This window comes from Oncorhynchus mykiss, chromosome 10, assembly GCF_057628025.1.
Source record: "Oncorhynchus mykiss isolate SJ-2025 chromosome 10, ASM5762802v1, whole genome shotgun sequence".
NCBI lineage: Eukaryota > Metazoa > Chordata > Actinopteri > Salmoniformes > Salmonidae > Oncorhynchus > Oncorhynchus mykiss.
This window is the reverse complement of record NC_143031.1, coordinates 76,550,880-76,569,463: the sequence shown is the minus strand read 5'-3', so window position 1 is coordinate 76,569,463 and position 18,584 is coordinate 76,550,880. Positions and strand designations below refer to the sequence as shown.

Sequence of the window (18,584 nt, the reverse complement as noted above, 5' to 3'; positions counted from 1 at the left end):
AAGGCTTTTGATCCTTTTGATCAGTCACTGCTCATTCAGATGCTTTCCTCAACTGGTCGTGAACAGGCTGCATGGAACTTTTCAAAACCACTTTACAGATTGAACTTAATGTATACCTACTCAGGTTTCCTGGATATTAGATAAGGGGTCCCGTAGGAGTCGATTGAAGTGTCTATCTTACATCTAGAAGATATAAGAAAGTTCAGGAAATATGTCTTTTTTATGCATATTAAACCCCTTTTTTGGGGGTATGCACAAAACTACCTCCATACTGACATTATTTAATTTAACCGGTAACGAGTCCCTTGACACATGGGGTCACATTTGTTTGTAGCCCTTCAGACGAGTCTCGTGGGGCAAAATGGAGACCGCCATTATGTTCGTGAGAGTCTCATCTTTTCATAGAGTGGTTATTGTAGTAAGTAAGCCAAACCGTTCGGACGCTACAAGACATTTTCCTGAGAAGACCGATTTTCGGGATGTCTCTTGGTCTGACAAACATCGCTGTAGCACGACCACCTTTGACCACAGATAGGCGGATGCAGTGGTTTGAGAGGCAGCCCAAGCAAAAAACAGATATCTCTTCCTTAAACTGACGGATGATGCTGGGGATTTTTTATTATGTTACTTAGATCGATGCAACGGTCCTTCAATAGACTCTAGTACAGGGGTGGGCAAACTTTTTGGCTCGAAGGGCCACATCGGGGGAAGCATTTTTTGAGGGACCAATTGTTTGTTAAAATGAATTTGCGTCAGCCTCCTGAATGGCGCAGCAGTCTAAGGCACTGCATCACAGTGCTTTAGTTGTTACTACAGACCCAAGTTGATCCCAGGCTGTGTCACAGCTGGCTGTGACTGGGAGACCCATGAGGCGGCGTACAATTGGCCCTGCGTCGTCCGGGTTAGGAGAGGGTTTGGTAGGCCGAGACTTCCTTGTCCCATCACACTCTAGCAACTCCTGTGGTATCCCGGGCGCATGCATGCTGACACGGTCGCCAGGTGTGTGGTGTTTCCTCCAACACATTGGTGCGGCTGGCTTCTGGGTTAAGCGGGCATTGTGTCAAGAAGCAGTGCAGCTTGGCTGGGTCGTGTTTCGGAGGACACACGGCTCTCAATATTTGCCTCTTCCGAGTCCGTAAAGGATTTGCAGCGATGGGACAAGACTGTAACTACCAATTGGATACCACGAAATTGGGGGTAAAAAAAAAATCTATGTTTATGTCTCGCGGGCCGTGCTAATGCAGATTATTGAACTGATGTTCCTATTGGTCCTAGACTATGGTGACATCATCTATATGAATGTAGATGCCACCTCATTAAAGCCATTAGATGCAGATTGTCACAGCACACTGCGCTTTATTACCGCTGACAATTTTACTGTTCAGCACAGCATTCTCTACCAAGGTGTTGGCTTGGCCTCTTTGATGTCACATAGGTTGATACATTGCTATGATTTCATTTATAAACATCGTTACTAAACTTTAGACATACGAGTTACCACACCCGGTCTCAGGGATGGAAATTCCTTTGGTCTCTACTGAGTTAGGTTAATCAGCCGTTCGTTTTTCTCTAAATGTTCTTAAATGTGATGTTTTGGTGCCTCTAGGTCAATTCAGAAAGCTGATTGAGGACCTTATTACTGATGAATGTGTTTTTTTTATGACTATGACCATCTCCAGTAAAAGTTGCGCCCCTGTTTTTGATGTGTGGATTTTCTGTAATTTCTGTAATTTAGGGCTGATCTGTAAAAGTGACATTGGTCTCAGTACGACTCCCTGATAAAATAAAGGATAAATAAATTGAAAATGAATAAAAAACACAAGGAATTAAAGGGTAGAGGGAGAAGGAGGGGGGAAGAAAACATCGCACCTCATCTCTCATTTCATATTTCACCTTGGCTCAAGTGTTATCATCTGAACCAAGTTAACTTCTGTCTAGAGGTGTCTGTAATAGGGAATTAGATAGATGGCTTTCCCTCAGACACAGACTTGGTATATAATACATGCTTGTGTTTTTTCAGGACTTCTACAGCCACAGTAACTGGGTGGATCTGGGATACACTGAACCCTACGCCAACCTGATCCGCCCCGATCTCCCACTGGAAAACCTGGCAGGTAGGGAGGGCTTGAGTTAATGCAGCAACGAGGACAGCGAGGCATGGGATCCAACTGGAGGGAGGGAGGAAGGGTGGTAGGGCAGGGAGGGAGGGAGGGTGGGAGGGTGGTAGGGCAGGGAGGGAGGGAGGGTGGAAGGGCAGGGAGGGAGGGCTTGAGTTAATGCAGCAACGAGGACAGAGAGGCATGGGATCCAACTGGAGGGAGGGAGGAAGGGTGGTAGGGCAGGGAGGGAGGGAGGGTGGTAGGGCAGGGAGGGAGGGAGGGTGGAAGGGCAGGGAGGGAGGGAGTGTGGTAGGGCAGGGAGGGAGGGAGAGTGGTAGGGCAGGGAGGGAGGGAGGTTGGGCAGGGAGGGAGGGAGAGTGGTAGGGCAGGGAGGGAGGGAGGGTGGTAGGGGAGGGAAGGAAGGAGGGAGGGAGGGTGGTAGGGGAGAGAAGGAAGGAGGGAGGGAGGGAGATTGGGCAGGGAAGGAAGGAAGGAGGGAGGGTGGTAGGGCAGGGAAGGATGGAGGGTGGTAGGGCAGGGAAGGAAGAAGGAAGGAGGGAAGGAAGGTTATAGGGAAGGGAAGGAAGGAGGGAAGGTTATAGGGAAGGAGGGAGGGAGGGTGGTAGAGCAGGGAAGGAAGAAGGAAGGAGGGAAGGAAGGTTATAGGGAAGGGAAGGAAGGAGGGAAGGTTATAGGGAAGGGAAGGAAGGAGGGTGGTAGGCAAGGATGGAAGGATGGAAGGAGGGAGAGTGGTACGGAATGTGAAGAAAAAGAACGATAGCAGATAAAAACAGGAGACGAGATAAAGAGATAAATCTGAAGACACATGACTCGACCTTCGCCTCTTCCGAGCCCATTGGGGAGTTGCAGCGATGAGACAAGAATGTAATTGGAACGCAATTGGATATCAGGAATTTGGGGAGAAAAAAGGGGGAGAAATACAAAAATTAAATATATTTAAAAAAAATGTAAATGCAAAAAAATATACCAAATGAAAGTATTTTATACTACAACATATCTACACTATATATACAAAAGTATGTTGACACCCCTTTAAATGAGTGGATTTGGCTGTTTCACCCACACCTGTTGCTGACAGGTGTATAAAATCGAGCACACCGCCATGCAATCTCCATAGACAAACATTGGCAGTAGAATGGCCTTACTGAAGACTTCACTGACTTTTAACGTGGCACCATCATAGGATGCCATCTTTCCAACATATTTTCTGCCCCGCTAGAGCTGCCCGGATAGCTGTAAGAGCAGTTATTGTGAAGTGGAAATGTTTAGGAGCAACAATGCAAACTTTTAGGCCACACAAGCTCACAGAATGGGACCGCCGAGTGCTGAAGCTCGTAAAAATCGTATGTCCTCGGATGCAACACTCACTACCGAGTTCCAAACTGCCTCTGGAAGCACAACTGCACAATAACTTTTCGTAGGGAGCTTCATGAAATGGGGTTCCATGGCCGAGCAGCCTCACACAAGCCTAAGATCACCATGAACAATGCCAAGAGTGTTGTAAAGCTGGCCACCATGGGACTCTGGAGCAGTGAAAATGCATTCTCTGGAGAGATGAATCACTCTTCATCATCTGGCTGTCCAATGGACTAATATGGGTTTGGCAGATGCCAGGAGAACACTCCCTGCCTCAATGCATAGTGCCAACTGTTTGCTGGAGGAGGATTAATGGTCTGGGACTGTTTTTCATGGTTTGGGCCCCTTAGTTCCAGTGAAGGGAAATCTTGACGTTACAGCACACAATGACATTCTAGACGATTCAGTACTTCTGAGTTTGTGGCAACAGTTTGGGGAAGGTCCTTTCCTGTATCAGCTTGACAATGACCCCGGGCACAAAGCGAGGTCCATAGAGAAATGGTTTGTTGAAATCGGTGTGGAAGAACTTGACAGGCCTGCACAGAGCCCTGACCTCAACCCCATCGAACATCTTTGGCATGAATTGGAACACCGACTGCGAGCCAGGCCTAATCGCCCAACATCAGTGCCCGACCTCACTAATGCTCTTGTGGCTGAATGGAAGTCCCCACAGCAATATTCCAATATCTAGTAGAATGCCTTCCCAGAAGAGTGGAGGCTGTTATAGCAGAAGAGGGGGGACCAACTCCATATTAATGCCCATGATTTTGGAATGAGACAAACAGGTGTCCACATACTTTTGGTCATGTAGTGAGTGTATTTGTATGTGTTGTAGAAACTACTGGGGGCTAGCATATTGGCTTGTCTCACTGGTGATGTGTAGAGGTGTAGTGACACATTTGGGGATTTTAGAGATATCTTTCAATTATTTTGAATGACAGTGAACAAAAGTATTTCATATATTGTATAGACTAAAAAAACAAAGAAGTTGAATAAAATACTTATTTTACTATGAAGATAAGGGGTGTCCCTCAGTTTTATGTCATTTGTGTTACCCCCTTGAAAATCACAGATGAAAAAGATATACAATGACCTTGAGCATTCGAGCCTAGTGGTTAGAGCCTTGGGCCAGTAACCAAAAGGTTGCAGGATTGAATCCCGAGCTGACAAGGTAAAAATCTATCATTCTACCCCTGAGCAAGGCAGTTAACCCATTGTTCCCCAGGCCCCGAAGACGTGGATGTCGATTAAGGCAGCCCTCCGCACCTCTCTGACTCAGAGGGGTTGGGTTAAATGCGGAAGATTCATTTCAGTTGAATACCTTCAGTTGTACAAATGACTAGGTATCCCCCTTTCCAAGGGTTATCTGGGGAGGGTTTATGTTAAAGAAAATGATTAGCTAATCACACCCTATCAGTATGTCATGCTTTTGATGATTCCGTGAATCATTTGGTGTGTCTCAATCCAATGTGTCACTTGGTGTTAGTCAATTTAAATGAAGGGAAATAACAATGTGAGCAAAATCATGATTCACATCACTAGTAAATCATTTTATAGGCTTGATGACCTCAGATTTGAGCATTTGTGGCCTCCATTTCAGAAAATCCGACTTTACTTAAAATGTCTCATTGTTGTTACCATCATTGATATTACTACTCCTACAGGTGGTACAATGTTATTATAATGGTAAAAACTATTTAAAGTTATTAAGCTGCCATATTGGTTCATTTAGAATGGGAAGATGTACACAAATGCATTCATATAACAATAAATCTGCATTTGTTTTATGTCACCGTAATTCAAGAACGACCCTTGAAAGTTGTGTTTTGGTTTTGTAGATGTTAAAACCCCGACCTGCAGTGACTGTGCCAATGGGGGGTTCTGTTCCAACTCCATCCTTCCTAACATCCTTAATGAGAAGAAACTCACCTCTGGGTACATGGGGATCTTGTCCTCAGCTAAGCCTAAAGGTACACGCACGCACACACACACCAACACACACACTACCCTCCCCACATACCCACACACTCTCTAAATAACACCCATCATCACCTCTCCCCCCCAGGTAAGTGTAGTCATGGCGGTGCAGCTGACCTAACCAGCTCCAAGGCTCCTCGCGGGGGCATCAGCAAGGATGAGCGTCGCTCTGACAACGTGGCCCTGCACACCGCTGCTGTCACCGTGGCAACAACCGCAACCCTCCAGCTGCTGGACGACATCCGGGGAGCCGCCGGTGACAACAACTACCTACGGTACGGAGAGGGGTAGAGGGGGGTGAAGGGGAGGAGAGGGGTAGAGGAGGGTGAAGGGGAGGAGAGGGGTAGAGGGGAGTGAAGGAGAGGAGAGGGGTAGAGGCGGGTTAAGGGGAGGAGAGGGGGTGAAGGGGAGGAGAGGGGTAGAGGAGGGTGAAGGAGAGGGGTAGAGGGGGGTGAAGGGGAGGAGAGGGGTAGAGGGGGGAGAAGGGGAGGAGAGGGAGTGAAGGGGAAGAGAGGGGTAGAGGGGGGTGAAGGAGAGGAGAGGGGTAGAGGAGGGTGAAGGGGAGGAGAGGGGGTGAGGGGAAGAGAGGGGTAGAGGGGGTGAAGGAGAGGAGAGGGGTAGAGGGGGTGAGGGGAGGAGAGGGGTAGAGGGGGCTGAATTGGAAAGGTACAGGGGGGAAGGGTAGAGAGGGGAAGGGTAGAGAGGGGGTGAAGCAAAGGAGTTCAGTAGGGGGGAGGAGTAGAGGGGGGTGAAGGGGAGGAGAGGGGGGAAGAGGGAAATACCCATGTTGACGTTACTCACACTCTCTATCTCTTTATCTCTCTCTCTCTCCCACAGCTTCATGGGCATAGCGCGTTCGTCAGTGGTTGTTTTTGTGATCGACACCACGGGGAGCATGAGTGATGACATCCTTGAAGCCAAGAGAGTCGTCTATGAGATCATCGACAGCAAGAAGGGAACGCAGGATGAGCCCTCCCTGTACATCCTGGTCCCATTCAATGACCCAAGTAAAGCTGGCTTTACACTCCACCAAGCATTCTCCTTAGCAAAACATCACTGACAAACTCTGGCTGTCACCGAAATGCCTGTGTGATGTGTGGTTAAGTCAGGAAGTGGTTAGTGATCACTGTGTGTTTGTGTGTTTAGAGTTTGGACCCCTGATAAAAACGACAAACCCTAATGTTATGAAAGCAGAGATCGCTAACCTCACGGCTGAAGGAGGTGGAGACCTCCCTGAGATGTGCCTATCAGGGCTCCAGGTACAGTGATTTGCATGACTATCTTCCAATCAGGTTTCAGATATAATCCCTTAATCTATAGTGCAATAACAGACAATAATAAAAGACACGAAATCTCTCTCTCTCTCTCTCTCTCTCTCTCTCTCTCTATCTCTCTCTCTCTATCTCTCTCTCTCTATCTCTCTCTCTCACCCTCTCTCTCTCCCTCTCTCTCTGTCTCTCTCTCTCTCATTTCAATTCAATTCAAGGGGCTTTATTGGCACGGGAAACATATGTTTACATTGGATAAAAAAAGTGAAACAAACAATGAAAAGTGAACAGTAGATGTTACACTCACACAAGTTCCAAAAGGAAAAAGACATTTCAGACGTCATATTATGTGTTGTAACGATGTGCAAATAGTTAAAGTACAAAAGGGAAAATAAATCTAAATAAATATGGCTTGTATTTACAATGGTGTTTGTTCTTCACTGGTTGTCCTTTTCTTGTGGCAACAAGTCACAAATATTGCTGCTGTGATGGCATACTGTGGTATTTCACCCAGTAGATACAGGAGTTGATCAAAATATGATTTTTTTCCGAATTCTTTGTGGATCTGTGTAATCTGAGGGAAATGTGTGTCTCTAATATGGTCATATATTTGGCAGGAGGTTAGGAAGTGCAGCTCAGTTTCCACTTCATTTTGTGGGCAGTGTTTACATAGCTGGTCTTCTCTTGAGCCATGTCTGCCTACGGCGACCTTTCTCAATAGCAAAGCTATGCTCACTGAGTCTGTACATAGTCAAAGCTTTCCTTAAATTTGGGTCAGTCACAGTGTTCAGTTATTCTACCACTGTGCACTCTCTGTTTAGGGCCAAATGGCATTCTAGTTTGCTGTGTTTTTCTGTTAATTATTTCCATTGTGTCAAGTAATTATCTTGTTGTTTTCTCATGATTTGGTTGGGTCTAATTGTGTTGCTGTCCTGGGGCTCTGTGGGGTCTGTTTGTGTTTGTGAACAGAGCCCCAGGACCAGCTTGCTTAGGGGACTCTTCTCCAGGTTCATCTCTCTGTAGGTGATGGCTTTGTTTTGGAAGGTTTGGGAATCGTTCCTTTTAGGTTGTTGTTGAATTTAACAGCTCTTTCCTGGATTTTGATAACTCTCTCTCTCTAGTTGGCGCTGACCGGTGCCCCTGCGTCGTCCAACATCTATGTTTTCACAGATGCCGTTGCTAAGGACATTGAATTAAAGGAAACGATCGTGGCCCTGATCAGGAGCACCAAGTCAACCGTGAGCACTTCCTCAAACACTTCCTGTTTTAGAAGAAAACATTTCCTGCAGTTCAGGGTTGTATTCATTAGACCACACAGTAGCAAAATGCAGCAAAATGCGCAATTCTTATTGGACAAGTAGTCATTGCCTTTTTTCTTTCTTTCTTCGTTTGGTGCCTAATGAATACGTCCAGGCAAACCACCCGACCTCTCTCAAACACACCTATGTGTCTCTCCAGGTGTCTTTCTTCATGACTAATGATGGTGCTGGTGCTAGAAGGAGGAGGCGTGGAGTAGAGTCCAGGGCAGCTACATTCGAGACCTACAAGGACCTGGCGCTGGCGTCTGGTGGTCAGGCCATTGGAGTCACCAAGGAAAATCTGCCCCAGGCCACTGACGTCATCATCGACTCCTCCACCTCCGCTCTGGTGAGTCAACACTGGTGGCCGTTTTGTTTTGGATCAGTTTTTTTATTTAAAATCAATCAAAACTTGATGAATGAAAAACAAATAAATGCTCAATGAACTTTAAAAATGCCTTGGCATGTCAAAATAACATAACATAATATCATAGCATAACATAGAACACTGTAGCATAACATAAAATAACATAAAATAACAGCATAACATAAAATAACATAAAATAACATAAAATAACATAAAATAACATAAAATAACAGCATAACATAGCATAGAACACTGTAGCATAACATAAAATAACATAAAATAACAGCATAACATAAAATAACAGCATAACATAAAATAACATAAAATAACATAAAATAACATAAAATAACAGCATAACATAAAATAACATAAAATAACATAAAATAACAGCATAACATAAAATAACATAAAATAACATAAAATAACATAAAATAACAGCATAACATAAAATAACATAAAACAACATAAAATAACAGCATAACATAGCATAGCATACTGTAGCATAACATAAAATAACATAAAATAACATAAAATAACATAAAATAACAGCATAACATAGCATAACATAGCATAACATAAAATAACATAAAATAACATAAAATAACATAAAATAACAGCATAACATAGCATAGCATACTGTAGCATAACATAAAATAACATAAAATAACATAAAATAACATAAAATAACAGCATAACATAGCATAGCATACTGTAGCATAACATAAAATAACATAAAATAACATAAAATAACATAAAATAACAGCATAACATAGCATAGCATACTGTAGCATAACATTAAATAACATAAAATAACATAAAATAACATAAAATAACAGCATAACATAAAATAACAGCATAACATAAAATAACATAAAATAACATAGCATAACATAAAATAACAGCATAACATAAAATAACATAAAATAACAGCATAACATAAAATACCATAAAATAACATAGCATAACATAAAATAACAGCATAACATAAAATAACATAAAATAACAGCATAACATAAAATAACAGCATAACATAAAATAACAGCATAACATAAAATAACATAAAATAACAGCATAACATAAAATAACAGCATAACATAAAATAACAGCATAACATAAAATAACAGCATAACATAAAATAACAGCATAACATAAAATAACATAAAATAACAGCAGAACATAAAATAACATAAAATAACAGCATAACATAAAATAACATAAAATAACAGCATAACATAAAATAACATAAAATAACAGCATAACATAAAATAACAGCATAACATAAAATAACAGCATAACATAAAATAACATAAAATAACAGCATAACATAAAATAACAGCATAACATAAAATAACAGCATAACATAAAATAACAGCATAACATAAAATAACATAAAATAACAGCATAACATAAAATAACATAAAATAACAGCATAACATAAAATAACAGCATAACATAAAATAACAGCATAACATAAAATAACAGCATAACATAAAATAACATAAAATAACACAGCATAACATAAAATAACATAAAATAACATAGCGTAGCATAACATAGCATACTGTAGCATAACATAAATTAACATAGCATGACAAAACCAGTAATCCCAGCCCCCGTCCCACAGGAGGGCTTTTGCTTCTTGGTAGGCCGTCATTGTAAATAAGAATTTGTTCTTAACTGACTTGCCTAGTTAAATAAAGGTTAAAACAAGGTTAAATAAAATACATTAAATAAAAACAGTAGGTAACTATTTATGTCACTTCCACTTTCTCTCCTTTCTCATTCTGTCCATTTCTCCTCCTCCTCAGGTGATAGTCCTACAGCGAGCGAGGAACCCAGGCAGAGCTGAGACATTCTCCTTCCTGCTGGACGAGTCTCTGAACAACATCACCATCTACATCACTGGAAATACCATCACCTTCACCCTGAAGAACCCTGCAGGTAAGAACCTCAAACATCACTGGATAGTCCCTCACCTTCACCCTGAAGAACCCTGCAGGTAAGAACCTCAAACATCACTGGAAAGACCCCCACCTTCACCTTGATGAACCCAGCACGTAAGAACCTTAAACACATAGACAGATCTAAGGTAAGGTTTTAGGTAAGAGTTCACCTCACAGAGTAGCATGACGTTTCCTCTGGACACTGATCTAAGGTCAGAAGTGGAGAATCTTGGTTGCTGCCCTATAGCCAGCCGGTGTGATGGGGATGTGTGAGCAGTGGTGGAAAAAATGACTCAATTAAAAGTGAAAGTTATCCAGTAAACTTGAGTAATAGTCTAAACGTATCTGGTTTTAAATGTACTTAAGGGCAGTAGGAGAAAAAGTCATCAATAGTCATACTTGAGTAAAAGTACAAAGTAAAAGTAAATGCTATACATCAAATTCCTGATATTTAGCAAACCAGACGGAGAGACAGGGACACACCCCAACACTAAGTTGAGTCCGCCAGATCACAGGCAGTAGGGATGGCAAAGCATTATAATGATAGGTGCCATAATTCTGTCCTGCTTGAGCATTCTAAATGTAACGAGTACTTTTAACTGCAGGGAAAATGTATGGAGTAAAAAGTACATTATTTATTTTAGGAATGTAGTGGAGTAAAAGTAAAAGTAATCAAAAATATAAATAGTATAGTAAAGTACAGATACCCCCCCAAAAAACCGACTTACTTAAGTACTTTACACCCCTGTGTGTGAGACAACCATGCTTGAATGTGTTCCACCAGGTGTGGCCAGGTATGTTTGACTGGCATCCTGTAATAATCCCATTTCACCCTTCTTGCTCCTACAGGTGTGACCCAGAAACAGAACGAGGCCAACGGGGAACTGGGGACTGTCCAGACAGTGGGCAACCTCTACAGGGTCCGTCTGGCCTCCAACAAACAGACAGGATTATGGGAAATCAGCATGAACTCCAACCAGCCCTACACACTGAAGGTCACTGGTGAGTTACCATAGAGATATGCACATCCTGTTTAATTATGTGTGTTACGCTCATGCTCAACACTAGAATGCAGCCACGATACATACAGTACCCAGACCTGGGTTCAAAAACGGTTTGAAATCATTTAGAATACTTTAAAATACTATTTAAAACTACGTCAAAACGATTTAACAATTTGACCCCAGGTCTGGAAGAGCCATACATATAGAGAAGGGAGAGAATACAGCCCTCACTCACAGTCTGTCTGCAGCCTGGTCTCATAGACTAGATGTAACATAGTAAAAGTAAATCTTGGAAACTCAAGTTAGTATGATGTGTTATGTTTGGTACGGTTACATAAGACAGAAGGTTTCTTAAGGCAAAAACAAAAAGAGGGTGGATAGGTGGGTGTATAATGCAAATTGTCTAACAACCCAAAGGTTATGTGTTCAAATCTCACCATGGAAAACTTTAGCATTTTAGCTAATTAGCAACTTTGCAACTACTTAGCATGTTAGCTAAACCTAACCTGTACCTTAACCCTTTTAACTAACTCTTCCCCTAACCCTAACCTTAGCTATTTGACCAAACTCCTAACCTTAACCCTAATCCAGGGGTCTCCAACCTTTTCTAGCATGAGAGCTACTTAAACAAAAACAAAAAAATAATAATATCACAAGCTACAACATTTTTATATAGCTTTCAAATAGACACATTCTTCTCATCTCCCCTGTGACTCTTCCCCGGGCCTTTAATGTACAAGAGAAAGTAAAGCACTATGTTTTCTGTCAATGTATTGTTTGTTTCCCAAATTCGTAACATATTTACAATTCGTAAAATATTGTACCAATTGCAATTTGTAAAATATCATCCGAAATGGATGATGGACATCCACAAATGAATGCATAACATATGAAACATAACACATAACACTAAATGGAGAGTCTCGGATTTACTTCCAGAATAATACAACATTGTGAGACCAGGTCGATGTGTGTTGAAGCGTCTGTGTGTTTGTCTCCAGGTCAGAGTACCATTGCCTTCATTTATGACTTTGTGGAGACTTTCGATGGACCTCATCCGGGATACGCCCTCATCTCTGGCCGTCCACAAGCAGGTAAAACACTACAACATCATCTTAAAATCATTACCATATCAAGCAGCTAATCTGTCATAATCATCATTTTACTCTGGCGATGTCATGGCGACATATTCCACTTGAATGCAGCTGCGACTTAAAACACTAGAACCGCCTGGCCTTTCAGAACCGCCTTGCCTTGTTTTGTGTGCACCTGCCGACTTGACAGTGTGTCCTCTTTTTCCCAGTGGGAGCTGGGGTGCTTGGGGAAGAGGGAGAGCAGGACACGCTGCGGCCTTGACAGTGTCTTCTTTTTCCCAGTGGGAGCTGGGGTGCTTGGGGAAGAGGGAGAGCAGGACACGCTGCGGCCTTGACAGTGTGTCCCCTTTTTCCCAGTGGGAGCTGGGGTGCTTGGGGAAGAGGGAGAGCAGGACACGCTGCGGCCTTGACAGCGTCTTCTTTTTCCCAGTGGGAGCTGGGGTGCTTGGGGAAGAGGGAGAGCAGGACACGCTGCGGCCTTGGAAGCCTGCTAGGCGGCTGTAGCTTCCTACTTAGCGTTCATGTCGTTCTCACGAAGCACACGTGCCAGATCCATGATGAAATCTCTCTCGCTGACTGTCTTGTCCAGGCATTGTTTGTACAACACGTGCGCGTTGATAGCAGTCATGTCGAGCACGTTGTAGAACACCTCAACTGGCCAGCGTCGAGTACCTCCTTTTACAGAGTACAGTCTTGTCGAGTGCATCCACACCAACCTATTGCATTAAATAAAATAGAATAGGAAATGTTAGAATTATATAATAATAGCAATACTAACAATAACAATAATATGAGTGTAATATAGTATTTGGTGTTTGGCTATCTGTATATGGAAGAGATACATACCTTTGGGCGATTGTAATCTGTCAACGTCTCCGTATTCTTCTTCTGGTCACTGCCAATGGCAACAGTGGGATGCATGGTGCTGAAGATGCAAACAGATTTTTGTGTGTGTTAAAGCCGTTAGATGCTTATACCAAAGCGCACATGGTTTTACCACGGGGCCACGGGGCCACGGGGCCACAAGTTCTGGTTCACTGCTTTCTCTATCAGAAGGTAGGCTGGTCCTTTTTGATGTATTGTAGGTCAAAACATTGGATCCTGTTCATTTAGAAAGTCTATTTGCAAAAACTGCATTTACCTACAGACATATCACAGGCACTGTATGACCTGCTCTTGACAACTCTTTAAATTCCTTCCTTCAATCTTCAGAACACTGTACAGATGGATGCATTGGTGCCCCTCGGGCGACTCAGATTGTTGGTTGAGGAACTCTACTGAGCAAAGTGGTTGTTTTTCATGATTCATGTTTTGTATTTAAAAAGCATTTGTTAGTGTATTTCCTATGCTCCCATGCTGCCTCGATTGTGCAATTGTGGTCATGCAGGTATCCCTTGTAAAAGAGACCTTTACCTTGTATAATCAGACCTTTACCTTGTATAATCAGAGACCTTTACCTTGTATAATCAGAGACCTTTACCTTATAACCTTTACCACTATAATCAGTCACAAAACGTCATTACTACCTATAATCAGTCACAAAACGTCGTTACTACCTATAATCAGTCACAAAACATCATTACATCCGATAATCTGTCAGAAAATGTAATTATTTATAATTTGTCATAATGTATCTGACCCTAGAACATTTACATAGCCACACCCTTCAAGAGCATGTTTCCTGTTTCCTCCTCTCTCTCTTCCTCTTTTATCTCCCTATCCTTATACTCTTCCTACTCTCGCTTTCCCTCCGTTCCTCCTCTCCTCCCAGGCATGCCTGCCATGTTGTTGGTATCCGTGTTGGGCAGAAAGGGCCCAGCCTCTGTTAAGGTGGCTGACATTGCCTTGGTGACAGTGTCAGGGTCAGAGGTCGTAGGCGGGGCCCTGGAAGACATGGGCAACGGGAAGTTCCTAGTTACGGTAACCAAGGTCCCTGCGGGGGAGTTTGTGGTGCTGTTGAACGGGACAGACGTGGTCTCCTCCACCGTGTTCCAGAGACAGTCCACCACTCAGATGTCTGTCTCCAAGGTTACCATCAAGGTAAGTGATGCTGACACACTTCCTGTTTACATTGAAAATCGCATTTCATTTGTAAATCGTGAAGGAGTTCATATTGCATATTGGGATAGTGTTAGACAAAAACCATAGTCATAGACATTTAAAAAAGTGGACCTCACAACAGCTCCTCAACAATTCCTCTTTCGGGTTGTTCTTGTCTTCTCAGGCCGTGGTGGACAGAAGCATGGAGCCTGGTAAAACCTTCACCCTTCCCTTCACCGTCATGACCGACGCCACTGGAGGCAGCTACAAAATCAGTGCCAGAAACGACCGAGACTTCAAAATGAACGTCCCTGGCAGGTAGGGATCAGGGCTGGAATATCAAAGCCTGAGACTGATTCCAGATCAGTATGTACACATTGGCCATAGGAATAATTTCAGCATAAACAGATTAGGGACCAAAACAGATCTGTTCAAAATCAGCTTCTCCTCTATGCTGGCAAAAACCTTAAGAAAAATTGTCCTCTCTTGGCATCACTTGTATTGACACTTAATGCTAACCCGTTGCTGCTGCTAACTTATCAGCATCGCTGTGACCACCGGAGGAAACGCCACCGGTGAACTGACCATCACGGTGCCCGCCAACACACCCTCAGGAACAGACGTCACCCTGACCATCGAGGCTGTGGCCCCCGGGGCGTCCGACTCCAACTACGCCGTCCTGCGCCTCTCTGTCGTCACCAAGGTAACCTCAGATATATGTACAGATATAGCAGATATGCTAGAGAGTGGAGGTATAGATAAAGATACACTAGAGACCTGAGAGGCCTATATGAGCTTTGTCCACCATATGGGCTGTCTCCACTATATGGGCTGTCTCCACTATATGAGCTGTCTCCACTCTATGGGCTATCTCTACTGTATGAGCTGTCTCTACTATATGAGCTGTCTCCACTATATGAGCTGTCTCCACTATATGAGCTGTCTCCACTATATGGGCCGTCTCCACTATATGGGCTATCTCCACTATATGAGCTGTCTCTACTATATGAGCTGTCTCCACTATATGAGCTGTCTCTACTATATGGGCCATCTCCACTATATGGGCTGTCTCTACTATATGGGCTGTCTCCACTATATGAGCTGTCTCCACTCTATGGGCTATCTCTACTATATGAGCTTTGTCCACCATATGGGCTGTCTCCACTATATGAGCTGTCTCCACTATATGAGCTGTCTCCACAATATGGGCTGTCTCCACTATGTGGGCTGTCTCCACTATGTTGGCTGTCTCCACAATATGGGCTGTCTCCACTATGTGGGCTGTCTCCACTATGTTGGCTGTCTCCACAATATGGGCTGTCTCCACTATGTGGGCTGTCTCCACTATGTTGGCTGTCTCCACAATATGGGCCGTCTCCACTTCTCCCTCATCATGATGATTGCGGTGTCTCTCTCTCTCTCTCTCTCTCTCTCTCTCTCTCTCTCTCTCTCTCTCTCTCTCTCTGCAGGTGACAGATTTCACCCCTCCCCAGTGTGAGATGGTTATCACCTCGTCGGTTGACTGCCCAGCTGACACTGCAGCCTGCAGCTCCGCCTTCTGGCAGCTCTCTGCCAACCTGACCGACGGTGTCAATGGCACGGGCATCACCAGCCTCAAACACCGCCAGGGAGCGGGCAGCCTCACCCACACGGACCTGAAGCAGACGGTCGTTGCAGCAGAGTTCAACGCTTCGTGCTGCTCTCTGACAGTGGAGCTGGTGGCGGTGGACAAAGCCATGAATGTCGGCACCTGCCGGTTTTCCATCGTCCGCAACGCGGGACCGCCCTCCATGGCTCTGTCCCTCCCACTGTTGGTGTGTCTGCTGGTCTCTGCCCTCTTCACTACGTCCTTCACTGACTTACTTATCTGATTTTAACCTCATGGACTGACTGACTGCCAACCCGATACTACCTCTTAAACTTAAAGAAGAAACATTTCTCAACCAAATGTCTATGTTTGATGTAAATGGCATGTCATAGAAGGGTTCAGAATACCTGTTTTGTGATTTCACCTGTTTTTCAGAACTTATCCCAAATAGCAAATGACTTCCTCATCCTCGTTGTGTAGTATGAGGCTCTGAAAACACATGAAGAAAGGCTCCAAAAACACCCAGATTCGTCCTTTTAGAAACGGCAAAGATCTCAGTATAGTGATGCAGGTCTTTAGATGTTGTACACGTGAAATTGTGCCTTTCAGAACTTTATCCGCAATATTATATTCCTTTTCTGCGCCACTCGAGACGATTCCCCTCCTATATCGGGTGCTTTGCCTTAACTTTCTGAAGATCAACAACGTTTTATCCAGTCGACAGGGGGGGATTTAGTCTTTTTTTAAACTTTCTTTATTTCATCAAACGATGATGATTTTTTATTTTTTTTCTATAAATGATGATTTGCTGAATAATGTTGACGGTATACGGGGCACGTGATGATATCACTTAACTATAAAGCTCCCCTCTCCATGTGATTCTAAATGCCTACTGCTTGCTAAAGCTATTTCTCAACTATAAACACAATGTGTCTTTGCAGGATCCTTGTCCTGACTTTCCAGAATGCCTGAATAGCTTCGCCTTGATTTTCTGATTGGCTGGATACAAGTTTCAACATCCAATTATTTCAGATCTAGTAGAGTGCAAGTTTCACTGTGGCACCGTGGCGATACGTTGGCACATGATGAAAATGCTTAGAATATGACAAATATCAGTCAATTCTTGCATTCTATTCATGCTGGCTTTTGCCAGACGTGAAACAGATAGGTTGGAGGGCAGACAGACTATCACCAATGTATTAATTGCCAATTTGCCTAAATGGGTAATGGAAACACTTCAACCACAACGTTTTTATATAGGTTTTCTATAGGTGTGATGTCATTACGTCCATCTGTTTTTATCGACACAAGACAGTTCAGTGGAAACGCGCCGTAGCAGGTCACTTTCTAAATGTCTACAAAACATCACTGGGCAAGTGAATGGAAACATAGCTAGTGATGGCACAATTGGGCATCAGGTTGATATGATAAGGAAAGCTAATATGTTTATTAACACCTATCCAGGTGTTGTTAGATCTGGCAGGCATCTGCAAAGTTTTCATCTGGGAACGTACCCAAGGCCACCATGAAAATGAATGTTTCTCGTGTAGAAAAGAGCCAGCAGCTTCTCTCAAGGCAATTTCTCAACATGTTACTTGCACTGTAATAGTGATGTTTTAATGTTTGTCTCCAGTTTACCTCTCTGGCGTGAATAAAAGGCTCTGCTGTCCTGCTGCACTGGTGACTCGTGTTATTTGTTTTGTTATGATACGGAGGGAGTTTAGTAGCCGTGTGAAACTAGCCTGGGCCCGGTTTCCCAAAGTCATCTTAAGGCTAAATTCATCTTCAGAACCTTTGTAGGAACATCGTTAAATCCGAGCTGTTTCCCAAAACCGTGGTTATTAACGTTGCACTTGAAAACACTCGTAGTCTAAGCACTGCCTCGGACCACACGTAGAACAGCTAAGTGCTTCGTTAAATGTTTTGTTGCTCTCCCGTGTCACTTTATACAGCGAAGATGTCTGCTAAACATAGAATCACGTGTTTTGTCAATTTCTCTGTGAGTGCCGATAACTTCAGAACAAAGTTGACTACAAAAACAAAGATGACTGCATTCAAATATAAATACATTAGGTAATAGGCCTATTTCATTCATATATTCATGTTCAATCTATTTGGATACTTGTAGCTTACACTACTGTCTGTCATTTGTCTCATATTTCATGATGTGTAGCCTAACTTGCGCAACGATGTACCAAATCTGTAACATCACATCCCCACTCTGGAACAACATCACATCACCACTCTGGAACAACATGACATCACCACTCTGGAACAACATGACATCACCACTCTGGAACAACATGACATCACCACTCTGGAACAATATGACATCACCACTCTGGAACAACATGACATCACCACTCTGGAACAACATGACATCACCACTCTGGAACAACATGACATCACCACTCTGTAACAACATCACATCACCACTCTGGAACAACATGACATCACCACTCTGGAACAACATGACATCACCACTCTGGAACAACATGACATCACCACTCTGGAACAAGATGACATCAC

General features: G+C 43.3%; 1 protein-coding gene across 1 annotated transcript in view; it reads left to right on the top strand.

Annotated features, from left to right (window-relative positions):
• vwa11 (von Willebrand factor A domain containing 11) overlaps nucleotides 1–17,732 on the top strand; it is a 29,358-nt gene extending 11,626 nt beyond the window's left edge. Inside the window, exons 5-18 of the mRNA XM_090187998.1 lie at nucleotides 2,021–2,114; nucleotides 5,315–5,446; nucleotides 5,542–5,728; nucleotides 6,291–6,460; nucleotides 6,600–6,712; nucleotides 7,843–7,959; nucleotides 8,180–8,368; nucleotides 10,195–10,327; nucleotides 11,179–11,331; nucleotides 12,335–12,427; nucleotides 14,199–14,467; nucleotides 14,652–14,785; nucleotides 15,011–15,170; nucleotides 15,937–17,732. Coding sequence (XP_090044124.1) covers nucleotides 2,021–2,114; nucleotides 5,315–5,446; nucleotides 5,542–5,728; nucleotides 6,291–6,460; nucleotides 6,600–6,712; nucleotides 7,843–7,959; nucleotides 8,180–8,368; nucleotides 10,195–10,327; nucleotides 11,179–11,331; nucleotides 12,335–12,427; nucleotides 14,199–14,467; nucleotides 14,652–14,785; nucleotides 15,011–15,170; nucleotides 15,937–16,338 — 2,346 coding nt within the window. The 3' untranslated portion in view covers nucleotides 16,339–17,732. The remainder of the gene's footprint in view (nucleotides 1–2,020; nucleotides 2,115–5,314; nucleotides 5,447–5,541; nucleotides 5,729–6,290; nucleotides 6,461–6,599; nucleotides 6,713–7,842; nucleotides 7,960–8,179; nucleotides 8,369–10,194; nucleotides 10,328–11,178; nucleotides 11,332–12,334; nucleotides 12,428–14,198; nucleotides 14,468–14,651; nucleotides 14,786–15,010; nucleotides 15,171–15,936) is intronic.
• The last annotated feature ends 852 nt before the right edge of the window (nucleotides 17,733–18,584 follow it).